General features: G+C 53.3%; 2 protein-coding genes across 3 annotated transcripts; one reads left to right on the forward strand and one right to left on the reverse strand.

The window, feature by feature from the left end:
• Positions 1-33: 33 nt before the first annotated feature.
• AUP1 (AUP1 lipid droplet regulating VLDL assembly factor) lies at positions 34-12,294 on the reverse strand. 2 transcript variants are annotated; one of them, XM_056345915.1, is made up of 12 exons: positions 12,140-12,294; positions 11,591-11,728; positions 10,903-11,053; positions 9,796-9,983; positions 9,636-9,708; positions 5,522-5,595; positions 4,557-4,623; positions 3,898-4,003; positions 3,413-3,559; positions 3,074-3,237; positions 2,792-2,880; positions 34-153 (listed from the first exon to the last, which is right to left on the reverse strand). In XM_056345915.1, the coding sequence occupies exons 1-12, from the start codon at positions 12,187-12,189 to the stop codon at positions 105-107; spliced, it is 1,296 nt and encodes a 431-aa protein (XP_056201890.1). In that variant the 5' UTR covers positions 12,190-12,294; the 3' UTR covers positions 34-104. The 2 variants fall into 2 exon arrangements, with proteins under 2 accessions (XP_056201890.1, XP_056201901.1); XM_056345926.1 differs by lacking the exon at positions 4,557-4,623 and having other exon boundaries at positions 5,527-5,595.
• Positions 12,295-12,297: 3 nt separating this feature from the next.
• Positions 12,298-21,776, forward strand: HTRA2 (HtrA serine peptidase 2). Its single transcript, XM_056345938.1, has 8 exons — positions 12,298-12,848; positions 14,787-14,991; positions 15,060-15,254; positions 15,532-15,564; positions 16,044-16,152; positions 16,991-17,060; positions 20,992-21,087; positions 21,396-21,776. Exons 1-8 carry the CDS (start codon positions 12,505-12,507, stop codon positions 21,559-21,561), a joined length of 1,218 nt encoding a protein of 405 aa, XP_056201913.1. The 5' UTR covers positions 12,298-12,504; the 3' UTR covers positions 21,562-21,776.
• Positions 21,777-21,958: the final 182 nt, after the last annotated feature.

Below are 21,958 nucleotides of genomic sequence, written 5' to 3' on the forward strand. Positions count from 1 at the left end.
GCCCCCCGCTGCCCGCAGAGCCGAGCCGCGCCAGACGCTGCCGCCGTTTATTTCCGCCGCCGGGGGGCGCCCGGGCCGGCCGCAGGGGGCGGGGCCGGGCCCGCTCAGGGGCTGCCGCCGGGCCGCGCCGCGCCGTGCTTCTCCGCGAACCTCCTGCGGGGGAAAGCGCCGTCAGGCCCGGGCCGCCCCGCGGCCGCCCGGGCGGGGGCAGGGGCGGGGAGGGAGCCCCGCCGGGGCGGGGGCGCGCACTGCACTCCCCACTCCGGGGGTGTGCGGCGGGGGCCCGCCCCGGCAGCCGGGCCGGGACCCTCCCCAGACCCCGGCGTTGTCGTTCCTCGCTGGCCTAGAGCCCAAGAGACCGGGCGTGACCCCGCCAGGCAGAACGCGCCGCTCCAGAAAGCCACCAGTCGCTGCTGGGGACAAGCCCAAGTCAGTAGCGCCGAGCACAGGCCAGGCCCGGGAGGCTGCCCGAGACCGCCAGCCGCGGCTGCGGGCCCGGAGCCGGCCACTGCCCAGCGCCCGGGACAGGGGCTCCCCCGCCAAGCCTTCCGGACGCAACGGTTATCCCGAGCCACCCCACCAGCAAAGCCCCAGCCACGCAACGTGTGACAGGTACGGTACCAGCCAGCACCCAAAGCATTCCACTTAGGAAAGCTAAAAAGCACACGGGAAATGTGTCACTGTCCCCAAGTGGGACCACGGAAGCTAAGCCTCACACCTCATTTGGATGAGATTGTGCGTTACCAAGACACAACTAACTCAATCCCATCTGAAACCGGGACGTGTACGCACAACACTCCAGGCCCCAGAGGCGGGAAAGGTGCCAGGTCAAAGACAGGCTCCACCTGGGAGCAGGGAGAGGTGACACTGCAAGACCACCAGACTACTGTGACCACCACCCTGAACTGAGACACCCCGCTTCTGCCACATCCTGCGCAGGCTGCCATTGAACACTGGCTACCTGGGCAACACACCGTGCTCAAAACGTAAAATCCTCCCCCACAAACAGCCACATCTTGCTGCAAATCGCCCGTCCTTTCAGCAGCCTGGGCAGAGGGCTATATGAAAACAAAACATCCCACAAGCCTTGAGCTGCGAACCTTCTCTGAGGCTGAAACGGCCAAGTGACAGAGGTTGCTGCTGTCACTCAGAACTCAAGACAGAAAGGCGAGGGGTGCAATTGCCCTTCCACATCCCTCCTCTCAGGGAAGTATAGGCATCACTACTCTACAGCCAGAAGTTAGAAGAGCCTCGGAAAAGGGACATAAAAGATCAGCATGTAGAAGAGCAACAAAGTCAGGTAGGATATCCACAGTAAAGGATTTCCACCCTCTTTTCTTTGCTGCTGAACAGACTATGCCCAATATGACCCAGAAAGAGCCCTCAGCCATCTCTGTGCTCATGGTGAAAGGTTTGGGGGACAGCTCTGAAGACAGAGTCAAACATTCTCTAAGCTATAGGACTATTCTGAGATGTAATTCCTCTAAACTGAAATGATCTTTCAGAAAAACAGATGCATTTAGTTTAAATTATTGGTGACAGACCTACCCGGAGTCACCTAGGGGTAGCCCTTCAGAAAGGGGCACTTAGAATTCACCTAGCTTCAACCTCCAACCACGGGCATTTCCTACTTGCAGCAGCAGGGAGAAGCTGATGCGGTGTCAAAAAGCCACAGGATCTCAAAGGTTTAACTGATCCCTGACCCTCCACAATTTTCTCCTGGAGTGCTCTGGAGCAAAGCTCAGTGCAGCACCTCAGCATGACATCAGACACGTTCTCCCCTTCACAGCAAGACCCTACGGAGTGGAGACCCGATCTTGCAGCAAGCAGGCCTATTCTCACGCTGGACTGAGCCAAACACTCCATTATCTCTACTGTCTTCTAAGGACTTAGGCAGGCTCAGTGGGGAAACAGCCAGCCACCGAAAAGCCATCATTTCTTGCGGAAGCTTACTCCACTAATTAATCTATTTCCTCTTCAGAAACAGCTACCCCATTACCTGTGTAAAGTCCATCTGCCTACAACTTCTAGCCATTAGTTACTATTCTGTTTTTCTGTCAGACTACACAGACTTTCAGAACCTGGTTCCTTCACCCAGAATTATATATAGCATGCCATCACATGTACATTGAGTTTAACAGACTTAACTTTCCCTCCAAACTAATTCTAAAATTTCTGTTATCTTTCCTAAAAAAACAGCTGCAGACACCAGCAGAATTGGACACTTGTTCCAATATTTGCCTCATCAAAACGAGGCACAGAGGTTAAACTCACTCCCTGTTCTCTGTAATTCTCCCTTTACACCGAGGAAGATTAATGCACTCTCCCTGTTGCCAAACAACAAGCTTCTTTCTACAATGAGTGTTTCATAGCATCAATACTAATTTCAAAGAAATCTGTAGGCCCACAATGGCTTCTATCAGTCAACTCCACTAGGCCAAAGAACCAAATGAGGGGTTTTTTGCTAAGCTCTATTCCTCAGCAGCTGAGTTTCTGGCATCTATCCCACCTAGTCCTCAAAACCAGAAACCTGGTGGCAATTCAGGAGACAGGGCACTTCCCAGGAATGACAAGGGGCTGCATGCTTGGAAGAGGTGAAGCAGACCAACATCTGCCTCCTCCCTCCTTCAGCAATGGTTCACTGCCTCAGCCCTGGTGTCTTGGGCCAGATGAGAGGAACAGGAGGACATGAGACAAAGCCAGGGCTGGCCCTTGTTTGGGGCATGTCCAGGTTACTGCTGGGGATGGGGTCTGGGGACTCTGACAGGGTGAGCTGTGGGTGGACTCTTACCTCCTGGCATAGTCATACAACGCTCGTTTCCGCTCCTGCAAGGACAGGTGCCGCTCCACAGGGGACTTTGCAAATTGCATTGTAGCTGGCTGGAACAGAAAGCACAAGAGCCACCAGGAGACAGTCAAACAAGGTCAGGAGACCTCCTTAGTGGCTCTGCAAGGACGCAGCATGCCAATTCGGTCTCCGTTGCCCTGACATCATGGCTAGTCCTGAACACAGGCCATCATGCTCTGGCTGCGAGCAGTCAGACCACAGGAGATAACACAACCACCAAAGTACCTTGGAAGAAGGCACAGCTATGGAGCCCTGGACACCAGAAGCAGCTGCAGCCTGGGAGGTAGACGGGGCAGGCAGGTCAGTACCAGCCTCCTTACTTTCAGGAAAGAAGGGTACTCTCCCCTCCAGCAAGTTGGCAATAGTGGTATCCACACAGTTGGTTTGGGCTGTAGGGACAAAGAGGGTCTGTTAGAGAGGGAGGTGCAACATCAGGACGCTCACATCTTTGCTGCCATTGCACTCCACAGTGCAGCAGGGATGAGGTTTCTGCTTTCAGGTATCAGGGAGACTTGGCATGGAAGGTGATCCTGCATCCCTGCCAGTACCCCAGGCATCACTTACCCAGGTCTATCCTGATGACCTCCAGAGGCACATGAGGCAGCACCTCCTTGACCCGCTGTGCCATTGCCATGATCCGCACATCCTCAGGAGCAACACCAGTCAGGCTGGAAGGTATCCTGGGCCTGGCTGCCAGGGGCTGGCTCGAGGCTGCAAGAGAAAGAACAGTGGGCACAAGAAGGTGGCCTAAAGATGCACAGCCTTTGCATTCCAGCAGCTCCACTTTCTCTAGTATGAACTGGTGCCATAAGAAAGCCGGACTTCCTGCGCATGACCATCACGTCTGTGCTCCGGGGTGGTGGTTCTCTCCCTGCCAGCTAGCTACAAACTCGAGCCTAGGGCACACAGGCAGTCCCTGCTCCCCAGGAGGATGTCAAACATGCCTTCTCCTCTCCCTCCATGCACGAGTAACCAAGATCAGACTGAGACCCCCAGAGGCAAAGCCTAAGTGGCAGTTTCGTAGTCAGGACACTACCCAGGACACCCACCTGGGGCAAAGTGGAGAAGCGATGTGTGTCTCAGCCTCTTCATGTGTTCAGTTTTATCTGCTGCAGTGAGCCGTGTGGATACCACACCCAGCTCCATGGCCAAGAGCTGCAGAAATGCAGAGAAGAGTCACATGTACATGACACAACATGTATGACCCAGGCACTCCCATCTTGCAGGGGAGTGTATCAGATGTACAGGCCTGCATGGAGCCACGGCGAGGGGAAGAGGACTGGGAACTGATTTCTCCAGGGCCTCAGTGATGCATTTCAGTGTTGCATGGAGCACATGAAGGACCAGGAGTAGGCAATACCATCCTGCCAAAACGGGATCTTTGGTACAGGAGCTATGACCTACCCAGCACATACGGGAAAGGTGGAGGAACAACTGCTTTGTTTGATTTGTGGTATTACAAAAAGGGAGTAAAAAGTTTTAACTAGATGGGGAGAGCCTTCATAACTGGCAGAAGGGCTGAACGGGGGTTAGCAAATAAGCCATGGAAAAACTGAGTAAGGGGCAATAAATATGGACCAGAGTTCCCATCATACAGATACACCCATCCAGAAATGCCCTTTGCAACTCTGCTTGCACCCCATTCTCCTCTGTGACCATCCCAAATTGCAGCAGTCCTACACATCCCCCTCCCACATCATCCTCCTACCTCCTGAACTCGGAGCGCAAAATCCTCACTCAGTTCTTCAGCTCGTCTGGGGACAGACGGCATCCACCTGAATAGGGACAACAGCACTGGGCTGACTGCTTCAAGGGCTGCTGGAGGAGCCAGCCCCATCTGGGATCAATAGTGCAACGGTACTATCCCCACCTCATCTCTCCCTGCTCACCCCAAATCTCTCCCCACAAGATGAGCATCAAACCTCAAACTAGCTTGCAAAATTAAGGGCAAGGCATGGCTCAGGAGACAACACTGGCTCGCTGAATCTTCTTTAGCACTCAGATGTAACATGCAAAGTATCTCCTAATGAAGTTTCCAGGAAGGCCCCAAATGAGGAGCCACTGCCATTTATGTGAAAGCAGAAAAAGGTCCGACTGGAGCCAGATATGGCCAGGGAAGGCTACAGCACAAGGCTTTTCTTTGCTGAAATACCCCAACCCCTACATTTGACTCCAAGCCCCTTCTGCTGCCTGTGAACCCTTATTACACCGAAGCTACTCAGCCAGTCTGGGCTCACTTGGGCCCTGGACGGGCATCTGAACTACCTCTGCAATTCACAGGGGATTGCAGGGAAGAGGCAGATGCTAGAGGACTGAACTGCCTGCTGGAAATCACCCATGGGACACGTGCAACCCTGGGGTGAGTTACAGCAGAGCAGCTAGCTTCAAAAATATACCCGGCAAACTTGACATTAAGAGCCCTGAGAGACTCCTCTCCTTCACCAACTCAACACAGCAACAAGAGCCCTCTCCACTTTAGAAGCTGCTTGAAGCTGGCCCAGACGCTGGATCTGGCATGGACCAAATAATACTGAATGAAGCCATGCCGAGATACCACAATGAGGGTGTGCATTAGCACATACCAAAAGATTTCTTACTACAACAGCAAAAACATCAGACTCTCTGCCCATCCTAAATCCTGCCCCAAGTGAAAGAGAGAGAGAGAGATAGTACCTTACTTGATATATTGTGAAGGGAACAAAGAAGGTCCAGAGCAGCTCTGTAATCCAGGAGGAGTCAGCCACGCTCTGGGGAAGAGAGCACAATGAGATCGTGGCCCACAAAACACGAGCTAGTCAGGTCTCCATCAGGTAAGCAGGCGGGCAGAATGCAGCTGAGCCATGACAGCGAGTAACAGATACGCAGGCAGAGAGATGTGGAGGACTGGGAAAGAGGGAACAGCAAATCCAGCACACAGTGAGGGCAAGCCCCAGGGCAGATTCATCTTCATTACTCTTCAACATGTAGAGTCAAAGTTTTCACTGCTCTGAGTCATTTTTTCCTCTCACTAGGGCAGCAAGATTTTCCCTCAATAGTCTCATACTCTCTGCTAGACTGTACCTTTAGAAAGGACTGGAAATGCCTGAAGACCTACTACTAATGCTCCCTTAGAATCATGAACAATCCTCCCTTATTATGATGGGAACAGCCCCTGTAACGTCCCAGCTCCCATAAGCTTTCTCTCTTCATTTCCAAACAGGCTGCACTGTGAAGTCTTTCTTCCTTTTTTCTAAAAATTAGCAAATAACCTTTTCCCTGAGAAGTACTGCAATGCCTGCCAGCAGAAAGCACTGGAACAGCCACCCTGAAGTGGTGGGCTCTCCATCCTTCTGAACAGGACACAGCCCTGAACAGCTGGACCATATTCAGGACCCAGTTTGACTGTGAGCAGAAAGCTGAAGTAAAGACCTCCAGAGACTCCTCCCACCCTACACTTTTCAATGATTCTAAAGAACTTGCTACTGAATGGACGTTGTTCCTAGGATTTTTGTAGTTGTTACTTTTATCCTGCAGTAACCAAACTTCCCACAACCTTGTGAGAACACCATCTCAAGATCTACAGCTTGCAATGTAGCTGCCTCGGCTTCTTTTACACCTGACTTCAGCCTTGACCAAAGCAGTGTGGCTCCAAGCCTTTGACACCATTTCCCACAGCATTCTCCTGGAGAGACTGGCTGACCATGGCTTGAACAGCCGTACTCTTAACTGGGTAAAAACCAGCTGGATAGCCAAGCCCAAAGAGCGGTGGTGAATGTAGTTAACTCCAGCTGGCAGCCGGTCACAAGTGGTGTTCCCCAGCGCTCAATGCTGGGGCCAGTGCTGTTTAATACCTTTATCAATGATCTGGATGAGGGGATCGAGTACACCCTCAGTAAGGAAGTGTTGATCTGCTGGAGGGCAGGAAGGCCCTATAGAGGGAACTAGACAAGCTGGATCGATGGGACAAGGCCAACTGAGGTTCAGCAAGGCTGAGGGCCGGGCCCTGCTTGTGGGTCACAATAACCATACACAGCACTGCAGGCTAGGGACAGAGCAGCTGGGAAGCTGCCCAGCAGGAAAGGGTCTCGGGGGGCTGGCTGACGGCCAGCTGAGCACAAGCCAGCAGTGTGCCCAGGTGGCCAATAGTACTCTGGCTTGAGTCGGAAATAGTGCGGCCAGCAGGACTAGGGAAAGGATTGTCACCCTGTACTCGGCACTGGTGGGGCTGCATCTCAAATACTGGGTTCAGTTTTGAGCCCTCGTTACAGGACAAGACACTGAGGGGCTGCAGTGTGTCCAGAGAAGGGCAACAAAGCTGGGGAAGGGTCTGGAGCACAAGTCTGAGTGGCTGAGGGAATTTGGGGTGTTTAACCTGGAGAAAAGGAAGCTCAGGGGAGACCTTATCGCTCTCTGCAACTACCTGAAAGGAGCTGTACCCCCTGTAGGGGGTCAGTCTCTTCTCCCAGGTAACAAGCGATGGGACAAGAGGAAACGGCCTCAAGTCGCATTGAAGGAGGTTTAGATTTGCTATCAGGAAAAATTTCTTCATTGAAAGGGTTATCAAGCATTGGAATAGGCTCCCAGGGAGGTGGTGGAGTATTCCTGGAGGTATTTAAAAGCTTTGTAGATGTGGTGCTTAGGGACATGTTTAGGGACAATCCCATGCTTTCTCATACTTGATGCTCAGAAGCAAATAAATGCAGCGCTGGGTGAACAGTTGGACCCAATGATTGTAAAGGTCTTTTCCAACCTAAATGATTCTATGATTCTAAGAAAGGCTTCATGCCTGGTTTATTCCATGGTCTGGAAAGAGGTGCTATAAATGAGAAAAGCCCTGAAGCCACAGCCACCAAGGGTAACAGTAAAGAAGCCTCATCTCCTGGATAAACAGATCTAAAAAACCTAAAATCAAATACTTATAGTGATGCCAAAAGCAAGACTTCAGTTATGCTGCCTTGTGCACAGAACAACACCCTCCTTCAAGGTTCCACCAACTGGAGGTGGAGAAAACTCTTTCTTAAACCCAAATTTGGTGCTATTTTGCTTGGCCCAGTGTCTTATATATGTCACATAAGCATCTATGAAAGCTTTCTGTAAAGCACTGATCAAACCATTCAAAGTATTGCATCCCCAGTCCTCAGAAGTTTCTGATGGTTTAAAATTACATAAGAAATCTGCCAGGATTTACTTAGTCACTGTGCATGAAGGGCAAAAAGTCCTGCTCAACCTCTGAAGGTAAAAATGTGAGTCAAGGTATAACCGTAACCAGTATCTTCAAACAGATCTGCAGTTACCTGCATGCTGTTCTCCCTAACATTCATGAAGGCAGGGATGCACAGACAAATGCAAATTCTGTGAAATGTGAAAAGTTACCAGAGGAGCCAAAACCATAACAACATAAGACATTCACTACAAACAGTCCAGAACGGCATAGCTCTCCCAGTTCTCTGGGGCAGTCATTCAAAAATTTAAAGTATCCTCACTGTTAGAAAACTGTATCTTAATCCAAAACTGAACTTGAGCAGCACCAACATTTCATCTCAGCACCTGGAGACTGCTGCTGTGTGCTTTCTCAGAAAGAAAAAGAATTCTCCATTCTTAAGCCTCTCCTCCAATATGCAAGCAGCTATCCACAACAATCTCTCTGCCTTTTCTCTGATAAGCTGATTAAGTTGAGTGCCTTTAAGTGCTGCTCTCTGGATTCCACATCATACTTAAGGCCTCCTTGAATTCTACTACTGCCCCACTTTCTTGGCAGCAGAATTACCGAAGCTTCACATAATATTTTAGCAGTGTTCATCATTGCGCACATCCAGGTAACACTGTGTTCCTTACCCTGCCAGACACTCCTCTTCTTATGCACCCACAGACCACATTAGACTTAGAAGTAACAGCCGTTCACTTGCAGTTATCAGTACTTCACTGGATCACAATCAATAATTTAACTTCATTACTCACCAACCTGAACTTTACCAGCAGGGATCTCAATACTGTCATCTGCAGCATCAATAAAAGCAATAAATAGCACTGGGAAAAGAACTAACCCCTAACAGAATCTCACTTCAAAAACAACTGCATGCTGATGTTTTAGTATGGGCAGCCATATTTTGTGACCCACTGGTGAGTGGCTATAAATCTATCCACTGTGCCATACCACCTTAAAAAAAATGGGACAATAGAGAATCAATTAAAATGTCAGATTAATATAAAATGTAACTGTCTTTTAATCAACTAGATCCATAAATCATACCAAGAAATAACAAATTCAACAAAATCTCACTGTTAATAAGCTGACAACAGTTTCATTGCAATCTGTTTAGCAGCGCTAGTATTATCATCATGAACTTTGCCACTTTTTTGAAGCTAATGTTGCATCATGTTACATCTGTGCATTTGGGAGGCAGGAGTTCAAGAGCCTACTCCAGAGAGCCTTGCATAACCTTTGGCACATTAGCCACTCTCCAAGGCGACTAGAACTACTCTTTCAAAGCACTTGAAAAGGAGATGAGACACAGTGGTGTTATGGTCATGGAAGCCAGAGGGCACACTGCTAGGCAGCTGAGCCACTAAAACATTTATCAAAATTGCCAGTGTAACTAAAAGAGTACTGACTTAGCAGAAGTTCTCTGTGAAAGGCACTTGAAAAAACAGTGTTAGTGCTGAGAAGCTAGTCCATGGCGTTACAGGACACAAGGCCAGGCTGCACTACCCACAGACTTCAGAGCAGAAGCAGAATTAATGGCATCACCAAGCCCCTCACACAGCACATGCCTCCACAACTCCTCCTTGCCCTATGTCCCTGACTCACCACAGTGATCAAAGGCCTCTGAACTTGTAGGGCAACTGGCTGTACCACATCCAAGATTGAGAACGGCCAAGAGCTGAAAAGGAAAAATTCAGCAGTGAATGATCCTAAAGATAAAACAAAATAAAAACAGCCCCACCGCAGGAATACTCATTCCTAGTACCTGAAACGGAGCAAGCCAGCCCGGCCATTGGTGGCAGCCTCCTCTGGGAACAGCAGCAGCGGTGGGTTTCCTCTGTGGGATGAATATGCCTTCAGCGAATCCACCAGCTCTGCTCGGCTTCCTGTTACTCCCAGCTCCATGAATCCTCGTGACCAGCAGATGAAACCAGGGGCACCATTCAACGCAGGCTGCAAGGGAAAACAGGAGTAAGTAAGGAAGAAAAGCTGTCCTCCCCTCCCCTCAAGGCCTACTTTCCCAGATGACAGCGGGAAACAAAAGTTCCTGCTTATTACCAAAAACGCCTCTAGGGGCTGAGGGAGCAACCTGCAGGCTAAAAGCACTAGTAGCAGAGGACATAGTACTGCCAGGCCTCAATAACTCCCCTGGCCCCCATTCCCTAGGATTCTGATTACTAATCTTCAGTTCAGACTGTCCCCTGTCTGCCAGTGCCCTGGGCAACAACTGTGTTCTCTCTAGTAGTTGCTGACACACTTGACAAAGGACACACTACTGCCAAGAGTTACTTTTCTCCAGGTAAGGAGCAAACCCACTGCTGCTCAGGATATAGGACCAGCCAACTCACTCCCAGGCATATTCAGAGTCTGCTGATTCAGGAACTCCACATATAAGGAATTTCACAAGAGTACAGGGAAAGCTACAAAACCACCAGCCCGGCACAAAAACCTGAGCACCACCACCCCACCGTGCAGCTCCCCTCAGCACACCTCTGCAGCACAGCCAGCTGTCCACACACACAGAAGTGGCACCCAATGCCAGGGGAAAACCCCACAACCAGCCTGCTTCTGACAGCACTTCTGAAAGGCCAGAAAAAAGGATACGGATGCTAGGATCTGCCCACTCTCTTCCAATAAAATCAATACCCACTGTAACATAACTGTTCCTGCTTGCCATTTCATTTTTTCATGCAGAGCCTAAGAGCGTGACACTGAACCAGACAGAAAAACCTCAAGGCTGGTGCAATCCTGGGTTAATAAATAAAACCTGAAGAAGACCACGGCAACACCTACATAATAAAAGAGCCCCCTGTGCACTTCTCTTGGAGACAGCTGCTTCCAGACCTGCCATGCTTGGCTCCAAGTTACTCACCGTATTACATGAGGTCAGAAGGTTGATGACATTGTGATCGAACTGTGTCACGTGGTTGGCGATATACACCCTCACATTGACATCACGAAGCCGGGGATCACTTTGCCGCACAAATAAGCCCAGCACTGAACACATCACACGTACAATAAACCTGGTGGGGGTAAGTGGTTTCTTCAAGTCCTGCAGTCTGAGCCACTGCTGGCTTACACATCCAACAAACAGAACAGACACTTGGAAATTCATATGACTTGACAAAAGACACCAGAACAAAATGCAAATGATATGACAGATGTCTGGAACAGGAATTGCTGGGGGACTGCTGTTGGGGCTAAAGGCTGCATGTCAAGCTGTAGCTGCCGCATGAAATATGGGGCAGCAAGCCACAGACATTCCTAGCAAGATACCCAGCTAATCCAAGTATTTCAGATCAACCCTCAAGCACTCAAGAGGCAATTGCCAACTTTGGTCTTGGCAGAGAAGGTACTTTCATGGGTCCTGGGGACGAGGAATCCTGAAAGGACAGCTCCCCGTAAACCTCTGCATGAGTCAAGCCTCCATGGCTAAGACCTCAAACAGGTGAGGGCAGCCCTCCCGCCCCACACTGCCCCACAGCACTGTCTGCACACCACATCCCCACCCAGGGCAACAGCAGGAGCTCTGTGCCCTGGGGAGAGCTGGGCTCACGCACCGTCGCAGCACGCTGTCAGGCAGGGCGCAGCTGACCAGAAAGACATGTACACCAATGAAGAGGCGCAGGACGAGGAGGCAGAGCCCCACAGGTGCGTAGAGCAGCAGGGCCAGAAGCAGAAACCCATCAGTCGGAAACCTATAGGGCCAAAGAGCAGCACAGACAGCCTGAGCATGGCTGGGACGTATATGGAACAACTGGATCCCCCGCTGCCCACCCGGGCCCTCCCCAGGGACCACCCCGCATCCTTCGCTCTGCATAAAGTCCCAGGCCTCCACAAGGAGAAGCCCAGCCCATCCCGGGCCTCCCAGACACACCCTGGAACCACACCGGTCCCCCCGCGGGACACTACGACCTCCCCCACGTTGCTCCGTGGGATACCCCTTCCTCTAGTGGAAACCCGGGGCCTCCCCACAGGAACAGCCCAGCTTCCTGCGCGGGCCGCCCCCGGGACACCCTGAAACCCCGGGCCTTCCCCGGGAGCCCACGGCCCGTCGCCGCGAAACACAGAGGGGGCCGCACTCGTCCTCAGGGACCCGCGGCTCTCACCGGTGCGAGTCGAAGAGCCGCTCGGGGCCCGGGGCCGCAGGAGGCTCCATCCCCGCTGCACCCGGTGCCTCAGAGACGCCCAACACCCGCCGCCATCTTCCCCCGCGGCCGCCCGCCTGGCCCGCGCGGGGCAGCCTGGGAGGAGCGGCACCTTCCCGGCGTGCACCGCGGACTCCGCCCCGCCGCGGGCCCGCGGCAGCCAGCGAGTCGGGGGGGGCAGTCGGCCGGTCTGGTGGGCCCGGTGAGCTGCTCCCACCGCCAAGCCACCCTGCTCTCCGCCGCCGGCGGCCGTGCTGCGGCTAGCGGCGGGACCAGTGGCGGGACGCCATCTCCCAGCGTGCCCCGGGGGCGGGCGCCGCAGCAGCATGGCGGCGCTGGCACGGTGGGCGCGGGCACCGCTGCTGCCGGGCGCGGTGCGTTGGTGCCGGGCGCTGTGCGGGGCCGCTGAGCCCCACCCGCCGCCGCCGCCGCCTTCCCCTCCTCTTCCCTCCGCTGGGGGCCGGGCCTTGGCTGCGGCGCTGGGCGCCGGGACGGCAGTGCTGGTGCTGCTGTGGGCCCGGGATGGCGAGAGCCGCCGGCCCGCGCTGCCCGCTCTGCGCGCCGCCGTGCCCGCCCCGCCGACCGCCTCGCCCCGCGCCGCCTTCAACTTCATCGCCGACGTGGTGGAGAAGACGGCGCCCGCGCTGGTCTACGTGGAGATCGTGGGCAGGTACCGGCACCGGGCGGCTGTGCACGGCCCGGCCCACGGCCCCCGCGGAGCCGGCTTCCCCGCTTCCCGACGGGGAAGTTTCCCTCTTGACCCTGTCCCGGTCCCTTCTCGTTCTGCTCCGAGGAGGACGGTATGTCCCCGTCCTCTTCGCACCCCATAGGGAGGGCTCCCCCGTCCGCCCTGCCTGCAGAGCTGCTCCGACGCCTGCACAGTGCAGACCCCCACCCTGGCCACCGCCGGGCCTCTGCTGGCTTCTCCCGCGGCCGCCCTATCGCGTATCCCAGGCAGCCTGAACCAGGCACGGCATCCGGGTAGGATCCTACAAGTGTCGCAGGAGAGACAGGCCCCCTCACCCCGCTGCCTGTGCACACCACCAGCCTTTACCACAGGAACATGCTGCTGCCACACCACCACCTTCTTGACTTCCAGGCAGCGGCCCCAGGCTGTCCTGTGGCACACAATTACGCCATCCTAAGAGCACGGTTTGCATTTACCTTTGATCTCCATAATCTTGCCATCCTGTGTCTCCAGCCTGTCAAGACACTCTGAACAGTAGCTCAGCCCTTCAGCTTCTTGACTGCTCCCTCCAGTGTGGTGTCATCTGCAGGTCTGCTGAGTTTGCATGTGGTGTCCCATCCTCTGGTTTAGGAACATGAAGGACATAGAGTGGTACTGGCCCTTCTCCCACCTCCTGAGGCATGGTATTAGTAGCTGACCACCAGCTGGGCTTGCCCCTAGGTGGCCCAGCCAATTTTCTGTTGACCTTATTATTGATTATCAGCCCGCATGTCACCTGTGTGGCTAATGGCACCACAGGAGACAAGGCTGAAAGCCTGCTTAAGGTAAACAATATCCACTGCTCACCTGTTACCTGCAGAGCCACTCATCTGGCTGCAGGAGCCAGCCAGGTTGGTCAGGCATGATTTGCCATTGGTGCGTGTGTGCTGGCAGCCCCCAGTCCCCTTCTTGTGTGCTCTGTGCTGGGAAAGGGTTTCTGGGAGCGTTTGCTCCATAACTTTCCCAGAGATTGTGGAGACTGGCTGGTCTGCAGTTTTCAGGACCCACTTTCTTGGCAGCCTTGCAGGCTGGTGTGACTTGCCTTTTAGGCTGGTGTGACTTGCCTTTTTCCAGCCATCAGGAGATCCCCTTTACCACTGTGACATTTGAACACTCACAGGGACCTCAGCCATCCCTCTCATGTGTATCCATGGACCTGTGCATGTCCAGCTGGCTTCAGTGATCTGTGTGATGCTGCATTCCCGCAGACTGCCTCAGGGTACAGCAACTTGGGAGGCCCAAAGAACAAGGCAAAAAGGCACCAATCGCATCAGACCTTTCTGTGTCTTGTGTCACTACGTCCCTTGCCCCCCTCAGCACCAGGCCTTCCTGTAGAGGTCAGGATGATTGATGTCCCCCATGGGGACCAGGGCCTGCAGTTGTGAGTCTTCCTCCAGCTGTCTAAAGAAGATGTACCCATCACCTCCTGCATCACCTCCCGAGTGGTTTTTACCTGCTCTGAGGCAAGGCTTTGTGTGTTCAGGCTGCTTCTTTGTGTAGATCACAACCCCTGCTACTTACCCCCTTGCTGCTCTTTCCCAGACTGCACCATCCACTGCAGCTCTCCACTCACGTAAGCTTCCCACTGTTAACTCTGTAGTCCCAGTGGGATTGTACCTTAGCAGCTGTGCATGGGCTCCTGATGCTTCCTGCTTGTTCCCTTCTTGCATGCGTGTTTGACTCTTGAGATGGGGACTTTTTGTGAAGAAGTGAAAGAGTCTTCCCCCATCATCCTGTTGCCCAGACATCATCACTATTCCCTGCTTCTTTCCAGGCCTACCAGTCTGGGCCACCCAGTCTGCCTGGCACCTGCCCTCCTGAGTCTTCACCAGTCCCCTCGGGATCCCTCCCACCTCTCCCTTACCTGTGCCCATCTTGCAGGCATCCCTTTTCGGGCCGTGATGTGCCCATCTCTAATGGCTCGGGTTTCCTGGTGTCTCCGGATGGGCTCATTGTGACCAACGCGCACGTGGTGGCAAATCGGCGGTGTGTGCGGGTGAAGCTGGCCAGCGGTGAGCAGTATGATGCTGTGGTGCAAGACGTGGACCAGGTTGCAGACATCGCTACCATCAAGATCAAGCCTAAGGTGTGCATCGCAGTTGTGGAGACTCCCTTCGTTCCCTCCCATCTGCTCACTGTCCTCTTCCCTTCCAGCACCCGCTGCCCACCCTGCCCCTTGGGCGCTCCTCTGAGGTGCGACAGGGAGAGTTTGTGGTGGCCATGGGCAGCCCGTTCGCCCTGCAGAACACCATCACCTCTGGCATCGTCAGCTCTGCCCAGCGGGGCGGCCGGGAGCTGGGCCTGACCACCTCTGACATGGAGTACATCCAGACTGACGCTGCTATTGATGTAAGGGGAGCCCGCGGTCGTGGGTGGGTGGGGTGGCACCTCCTCCCATCAGCCCTCTTTGGGGAGGAAGGAGCTGGGGAAGGGCTGTGGGTGCTGTGAGGTCAGAGGAGGCTGGACACAGAGCACTGGGAGACGAAGGGATTCTGGCCAGTCACCTGGGTGCTGGCTACATTTCTCGGCCTGACCCTGTTCTCTGGATTCTGCCTCCCTGCCGCGGGTCCTGCTGTGTGAGGATGTTGCTTTCATGGCCTGTTTACTGCTCTTTCCTCTGCTGCAGTTTGGGAACTCCGGGGGCCCCCTCGTCAACTTGGTAAGCTCTGCTTGCACCCTCACGGGCCAGGGCAGAGGTGTGCCATGTGCTCTTCGATTGGTGTCCCCAGGGGCTTGGTACCCCTCAGTGGGAGCACCTGTGGGTGCTACTGCTGCCGGGAGGGAGGGGCAGTGTATGCTCCAGGCTCCTTGTGAGGAGGAGGAGGAGGGAGGAGCAGGGGATCAGCCCAGTGTGGGAAGCTCTGTGCAGCGTCTGTTTCAGGGAGCTTGAGCCGATGGGTCTCTGGCATGGTGGAGCTGAGCCCTACTCTAGTGAGGCTGGAATGGCTGATGCTGGCAGGGCAGAGGGAGGGGCTGCATGAGACCAGTCTCTGCCCAGCCTCAGCAGGGTCCAGCAGGCTGCAGAAGCAGCAGGCTGGGAAGGGACGGGCGCACAGACAGGACTCCAGGCTTGCACAGCAGTTCCCCTCCTCTCCGCAACGATGCAAGCTGGATAGCACAGTGCCCTTTCCCCTGCAGGATGGCGAAGTGATTGGGGTGAACACTATGAAGGTGACATCAGGCATCTCTTTTGCCATCCCCTCAGACCGGCTACGGAGGTTCCTGCAAAAGGAGGAGCAGCGCAAAAGTGAGTTGGGTGCCTCCCTGCTTGGGTATTGGGGGAAGTAGGCCAGGAGGAGGAAGAGGATGAAAGAGGGAAGCTCTGGCACATCTGGGCTTTGGGCCTTTCTGAGACAAGGGCAAGCAGAGCATGAGAAAGAGTCTTTGGGAGTAAGAAGATTCTTCCATCTGGCACAAAACTCCCCTGCCATGGGAAAGCTGTGCTGCTGCTTCCCTGCCCACAGGGGCCTAACAAACTACAAGGAAGATGCTGGCCTGCGTGCTGCAGGTATAGACTTTTAAAGTGTCCTAAGTAGCTTGCACTGAAGTCCCCAGGGGTAGGTGAGGATTTTATTTTTTTTTTTTTTGTCCTTTTCATTAGATCTCAACATATGGGGAAATCAGTGGACCATTTGTTGGCATTGAGAAAGGGAAAGGATGACCTGGAAACTGGGGGCTACTTAGTCTTTTGTGTACTAATGGAAATGCAAATGCGGGATTCAGCTGTATTGTAAAGGACAGGTAGTTAATTTACTTGTGTGGAACATTGCCTCTTTTTGTCCTTTGTGTCTGTTATAATTTATTTGATGCAGACTCTTGCTTTCTGATTCTCATGTTGGCACTGTGGAGTGATACCCTCAGTTCAAAAAATGACAGCCTAAACCAGGAAAGCAAAATATGCCATACCTGTAAAGCTCTAACTGGTAAATGGAACTTAAGCTGTTGGTAGGGAATCAGAACAACTCGCTCCGCACGATGTCTGCCTTGAGGCTTGTGAGCTTTGTGACTCGGCTGGCTCAGCCCAGCACTATTTTGAGTGTGTGCCTGTTTTCAGCCTTGTCATTTGATGTCCTTTCCTTCAACAGGCTCTTGGTTTGGCAATACAGAGACGAAGCGCCGTTACATAGGGGTGATGATGCTGACTCTTACACCAAGGTATGTGTTCTAAGGTCGGGTACCAACAGGCTGGTGTTGTTGGGGCATGGTGACTGTGTGATGGGATCTTCCAAACTAACTGGGAGTGCTTGTTTTAGGGAGGGCTGTCTTCATGCCTTAAGCATTCACTTTCAGATGTCTTTGTGTCGTGTTTAGACTCTAGGCTATGTCAGAGGAGAATTAGAAGCATGCAGGTTTCTGCACTTGTGGCATAATCTGTAAGCAGATAAAAAGTCCCTGAACCTACCCCTCAGAGTGACAGGTCAGACTATAATTGTCACTGGAAGGAGTTTGATGAAGAGCCCTTGCAACACAGCATGAATGAAAAGCCACCAGAGAGATGGTGTAATTAACAGATAATGCAACGTGCAACTGGAAGTTGTGATGAAACAGTTGGGCAGGTTGTAGTCTCTGGGAGGAGGGACCTACCAGGTGAATTGCTGTGGTGCAGAAACAGTTCTAGAATATGGGACTTTCAGAATAAGAAATGGCAAGTCTGCTTGCAGTAAAGTCAACTGAGGTAGGAGGTAAACAGGTAGGAGAGGAGGCTGTGTAGGCACATACAGCGTGGCTGCAACGCAGGGTGATGTGAGGCTTCTGGGTTTCAGGAGGAAGGCTGGGTGCTGCCTCTGGAGAGAAGTCATCATGGTGCTAGCTAGTAGAGCGCTGGCAGGAACCCCAGAGACTGCTTGTGGTGTCCAGAGGTGCAGGCAGCCTACAAACCCAAGCAACACACAAGAGCCGCAGGATTTCTAGGAAGGGCAGAGCACAGCCCTGAAAGGTGTTTCTGCCAAGCACACTACAACTGCCAACCCTACTAGCATGCTGAGCCCCAAGAGTCAGTTGAAATCTCTTGAAAGGTGGCTGCAAGAGCCAAGGAACCAGAGCAGGTACTCTGTCCTTGAACAGAATTGCTCTCAGAAGTGAGAGTGCTGGTCCAGCATGCTCCTAATGTGTGCACTTTACAGAATCATAGAATTTTTTAGGTTGGAAAAGACCTTTGCGATCATTGAGTCCAACTGTTCACCCAGCACTGCAAAGCCCACCAGTAAGCTATGTCCCTAAGCACCACATCTATGTGTCTTTTCAGTACCTCCAGGGATGGTGGTGGCTGCACCGCCTCCTTGGGTATCTTGTTTCAAAATGTTCTGTGCCTCCCGAGATTCAGGGAGTACTGCCGGCATTGCTAGCGTGCCCAGTAGATGGTGCTGGTGTTCGGCAAAACCTGTGGGATGTGGGAGCCCAACCTCCCCCTGCTTCACCAAACGGGCGGCCAGGATGAAGTCTGTCAGGGAAGAAGTGTGAAATGCTCAGGACGTGGCTCCTCAGAAGTGTATCTGGCTTCAGTGCAGCCAGTGAGCAATCTGGCAGCTGGTCCTGGGAAACCATCTGACCAAAAGGCTTGTTTGTGCTCAGTTGCTGGGAAGATCTCCCAACAAGAGATTGCTCGCCTTGGAATCGGATGATTACACTGTCTGAACATGCTCATTTGAAAGGCCAGAAACTTGGCGTAGCACAGGAAGAAGGAGAAGCTCCGTGTTGGGTACAAGGCTCTCGCCATCCTGGCCCTACTGCACATATTATCTGGCAGGCAGGAGCTTCCTGAGACACCAGGCCTTTGCTCTGCTGCCTGAAGGGAACAGAGGTGTGCCAACAGCTATGGTGGAGCTTGTAGGCACCCTCGCCTTGGCCACAAAAAGCAATGGGAAGAGAGAGGACCCTGGCTAGCACAGCCCTCTGCAGTCACTTTACTGCATGGAGTAAGTAGGGACCGAGCAAAGGACTTTGAGAGCAGCAAAGGAAAGACACGCTGATTATTGGGAACAGGTTCTACGTGAAACTGCTGCTGGTGTGTGTTGCTGGTCAGGGGTTTTACTAGAAAAGTGTCCAAAACGTTGGTTGGTTCTTCATGCAATGTGTGATAGTACTTGCTGATGTTGTAGGGTTCAAAAGAGCAACTGGAAAACTTTACAGAAGAAAAATCTTCCTGATTTTCAAATGCAAAGATACAGCATTACAGCTCAGGAGCTTCTTGAGCCAGACTGCTGGAGACTGTAGGCATCTGGGGAACTCTGACCTGCAGCTGGTGTTGTAGGTGATAGGGTGATGGGGAAAATGGACCCCTCAACTGACTGACCTGTGGACTGGGTCTGGCTGGGATGGAGTCATTTTCTTCCTAGCAGTCCACGTGATGCTGTGTGTTAGATCTGTGAGCAGATCTGTTGGTAACACACAGATGTTTTAGCTGTTGCTGAACAGCGCTTACTCATGTGTCAAGGCCTGCCCTATTTCTCACTCAGCACCCTCGGGAGGAGGCTGGGAGAGGACACAGCCAGGACAGCTGACCTGAACTGACCATGCCATATGACGTTGTGCCCAGCAGTAAAACTGGGGGGAGTTTTTCCAAGGTAGCCAATTGCTGGGGGATTGACCTGGCCATCAGTGTGCAGGTGGGAGGTGGTCAATGAGTGCCTTTGCATCGCTTGCCCTTCCGCGCCCCCCCTTTCTTTCTTTGCCTGTTAAACTTATTTTTATGTAGACCCACAAGTTTTCTTGATTTTGCCCTTCATATTCTTTCCCCTATCCTGCTGGGGGAGTGACTGAGCAACTGGGTAGGGACTTACCTGCCAACCCATGTCAACAACCCACTACAACCAGGTGCAGCCACACTTAGTGCTGTGTAGCCTAAAATCATGCATTTACTGCGCTTGTACAGAGACCTGCTTAAGGGCATGCATTGTTCAGTTTCAGCGACTGAGGCGAAGAAGCAGATTTGACTTAGTAAATGTGCAGACCACATCAGTAGCTCTGTCAGTAGAGCCCAGTGACAGGAGAAGAGGCAACAGGCACAAACCAAAACACAAGATTACATCTGAACACAAGAAATTACTTTTTTACTGTGAGGAGGGTGGTCAAAGCCTGGCATAGGTTGCCTGGAGAGGTCGGAGAATCTCCAGCCTTGGAGATACTCAAAACCTGGCTGGACAGAGTCCTGGGCAACCTGCTCTGGCTGAGCTTGTTTGAGCAGGGGGCTTGGGCTAGGTGGTCTTAGGAGGTCCCTTCCAACCTCAGGCACGGTGTGATACTGTGAAATCAAGAAGGGATGGCAGCTTGCAAAGATGTGTGAAAAAGTACAGTAGATTTCAGCAGGGACCATTGTGAAGTGGGGAGCCATAACTGACTGAACAGGAGGAGCAAGGCTGATGAACAAGGAACTGGGCAGAGTCCGTGAGAATTTCTGGGGCTGCAGTGGATCAGAGTTCACGCACACTGTTTGAGGGAAGAATGCTGTTTACATGAGGCACGATCCCTCCACTCTGGTGAGATCCACCCAGAGCACTGTGTCCAGTCCTGGATGCTTTTGGGAGAGGTGACGAGCAGCTGGAGGGAGTCCAAAGTGGAGCAGTGAGAGGTGCAGAATATAAGCTAGGTTTGGAAAACCTGATCTGCAGGAAGATTGGAGGAGCTGGGATTGTTTATAGACTCCGTAGGGGAGACGCGTCAAGCAGAGGTATACCCACATCTGGCAAAAAGAGGGGGCATAGCTTTTGTTGTGTCCTGCCCGCCAAAGGCAGAGAAGTGAAACTGCAGCAGGGGAGGGGTAGATCTGATACCAGGAAGGGTGGTATGATGTGGGGCTGCTCAGACAGGGGACATGCATTACGAGGAGCTGTGATCTAGTTGGCAACTGCTTTGGTATTTTCCAGCTCTCCCTGGCACAGTTAGTACTTTTTTCCTCTAGTTTTTGACAGGAAGATGGTGGTGTTTTGGTGCTCCTGGGCTTTGCAGCTCGTTTTTTGCCCTTAGCAGTATGCAGGAATACAGGAAGAGAGGTTCTGTGCTGTGGTCTTCAAGCCTGTGCAGCCATGGTGGGATGGGAGCTCTGCTCTGCCTCCCAGCTACTTACCTGATGCTGATGTTCACTCTGCAGCATCCTGGCTGAGCTGAAGCTGCGTGACCCCAGCTTCCCCGATGTCTCCTACGGAGTGCTAATCCACAAGGTGATCATTGGCTCCCCAGCCCATCAGTAAGTGCCCATCTGTGCCCTGGGGGGTGGCATGAGAGAGCAGCTTTGCAGGATGGGCTGTATTTAGCTCGGAGTGTTTTGCTCCAGAGCAGCAGGGCTTGGGCCCCACAATTGTCAGTCTGCAGCAGAAACCAACTGGTGACCCTTGCCCAGGCTTGGTGTCCTGTTGGCCAAGGTACCTGTGTGGCTGGAGGGACGCCTGGTGCAGCAGCCCAAACCTGTAGTGCCTGGCTCTCCTTCCTTCTGGATAGAAAAAGCTGAGTATCTGCTTCACCCACTGTGCGCTTCTGTCATCATTCTCCCCACAGGGCAGGGATGAAGGCAGGTGATGTTGTGCTGAAGATCAATGGGCAGGCATCACGCCGTGCAGAGGATGTGTATGAGGCAGTACGGACACAGCAGAGCCTGGCCTTGCTGGTGCGGCGTGGCTACGACACTTTGCTGGTGAGCGTTGTCCCTGAGGTCACGGAGTAGCAGTGCTGTCATGCAAGCCACTGCAGGCACTGGCTGGCAGTGCTGCCCGAAAACCAAGGACACAGGACTGGGCTGTGCCTGTTCGCTGGACAGGGAGAGACGGGGCGCTTGCGAGGGACTGGAGGGGGTCAGGCAGAGGGTTCTGGCCCAGTGCCTGGGTAGTCTCGTGATGTGACCGTTCCCCTCTGTACTCAAATAAAGCACTTTTCTAGGGACCCCCCAGTGCCATGTGCCCTCCTTCCCGTGGCATCCACAGTTGCCTAGGGGGAGGCTGGGCTGTGTGGGGCCCTGCCCCTCCTGTCAGTCCTCACACGAGTCCTTCCAGTTGGGGAGGAGCTGGCTGTGCCTCCAGGGGACCTCCTCGGTGTTAGAGTGTAGGGGTGTCCTGCCAACAGGA

Source organism: Falco biarmicus, chromosome 1, assembly GCF_023638135.1.
Source record: "Falco biarmicus isolate bFalBia1 chromosome 1, bFalBia1.pri, whole genome shotgun sequence".
NCBI lineage: Eukaryota > Metazoa > Chordata > Aves > Falconiformes > Falconidae > Falco > Falco biarmicus.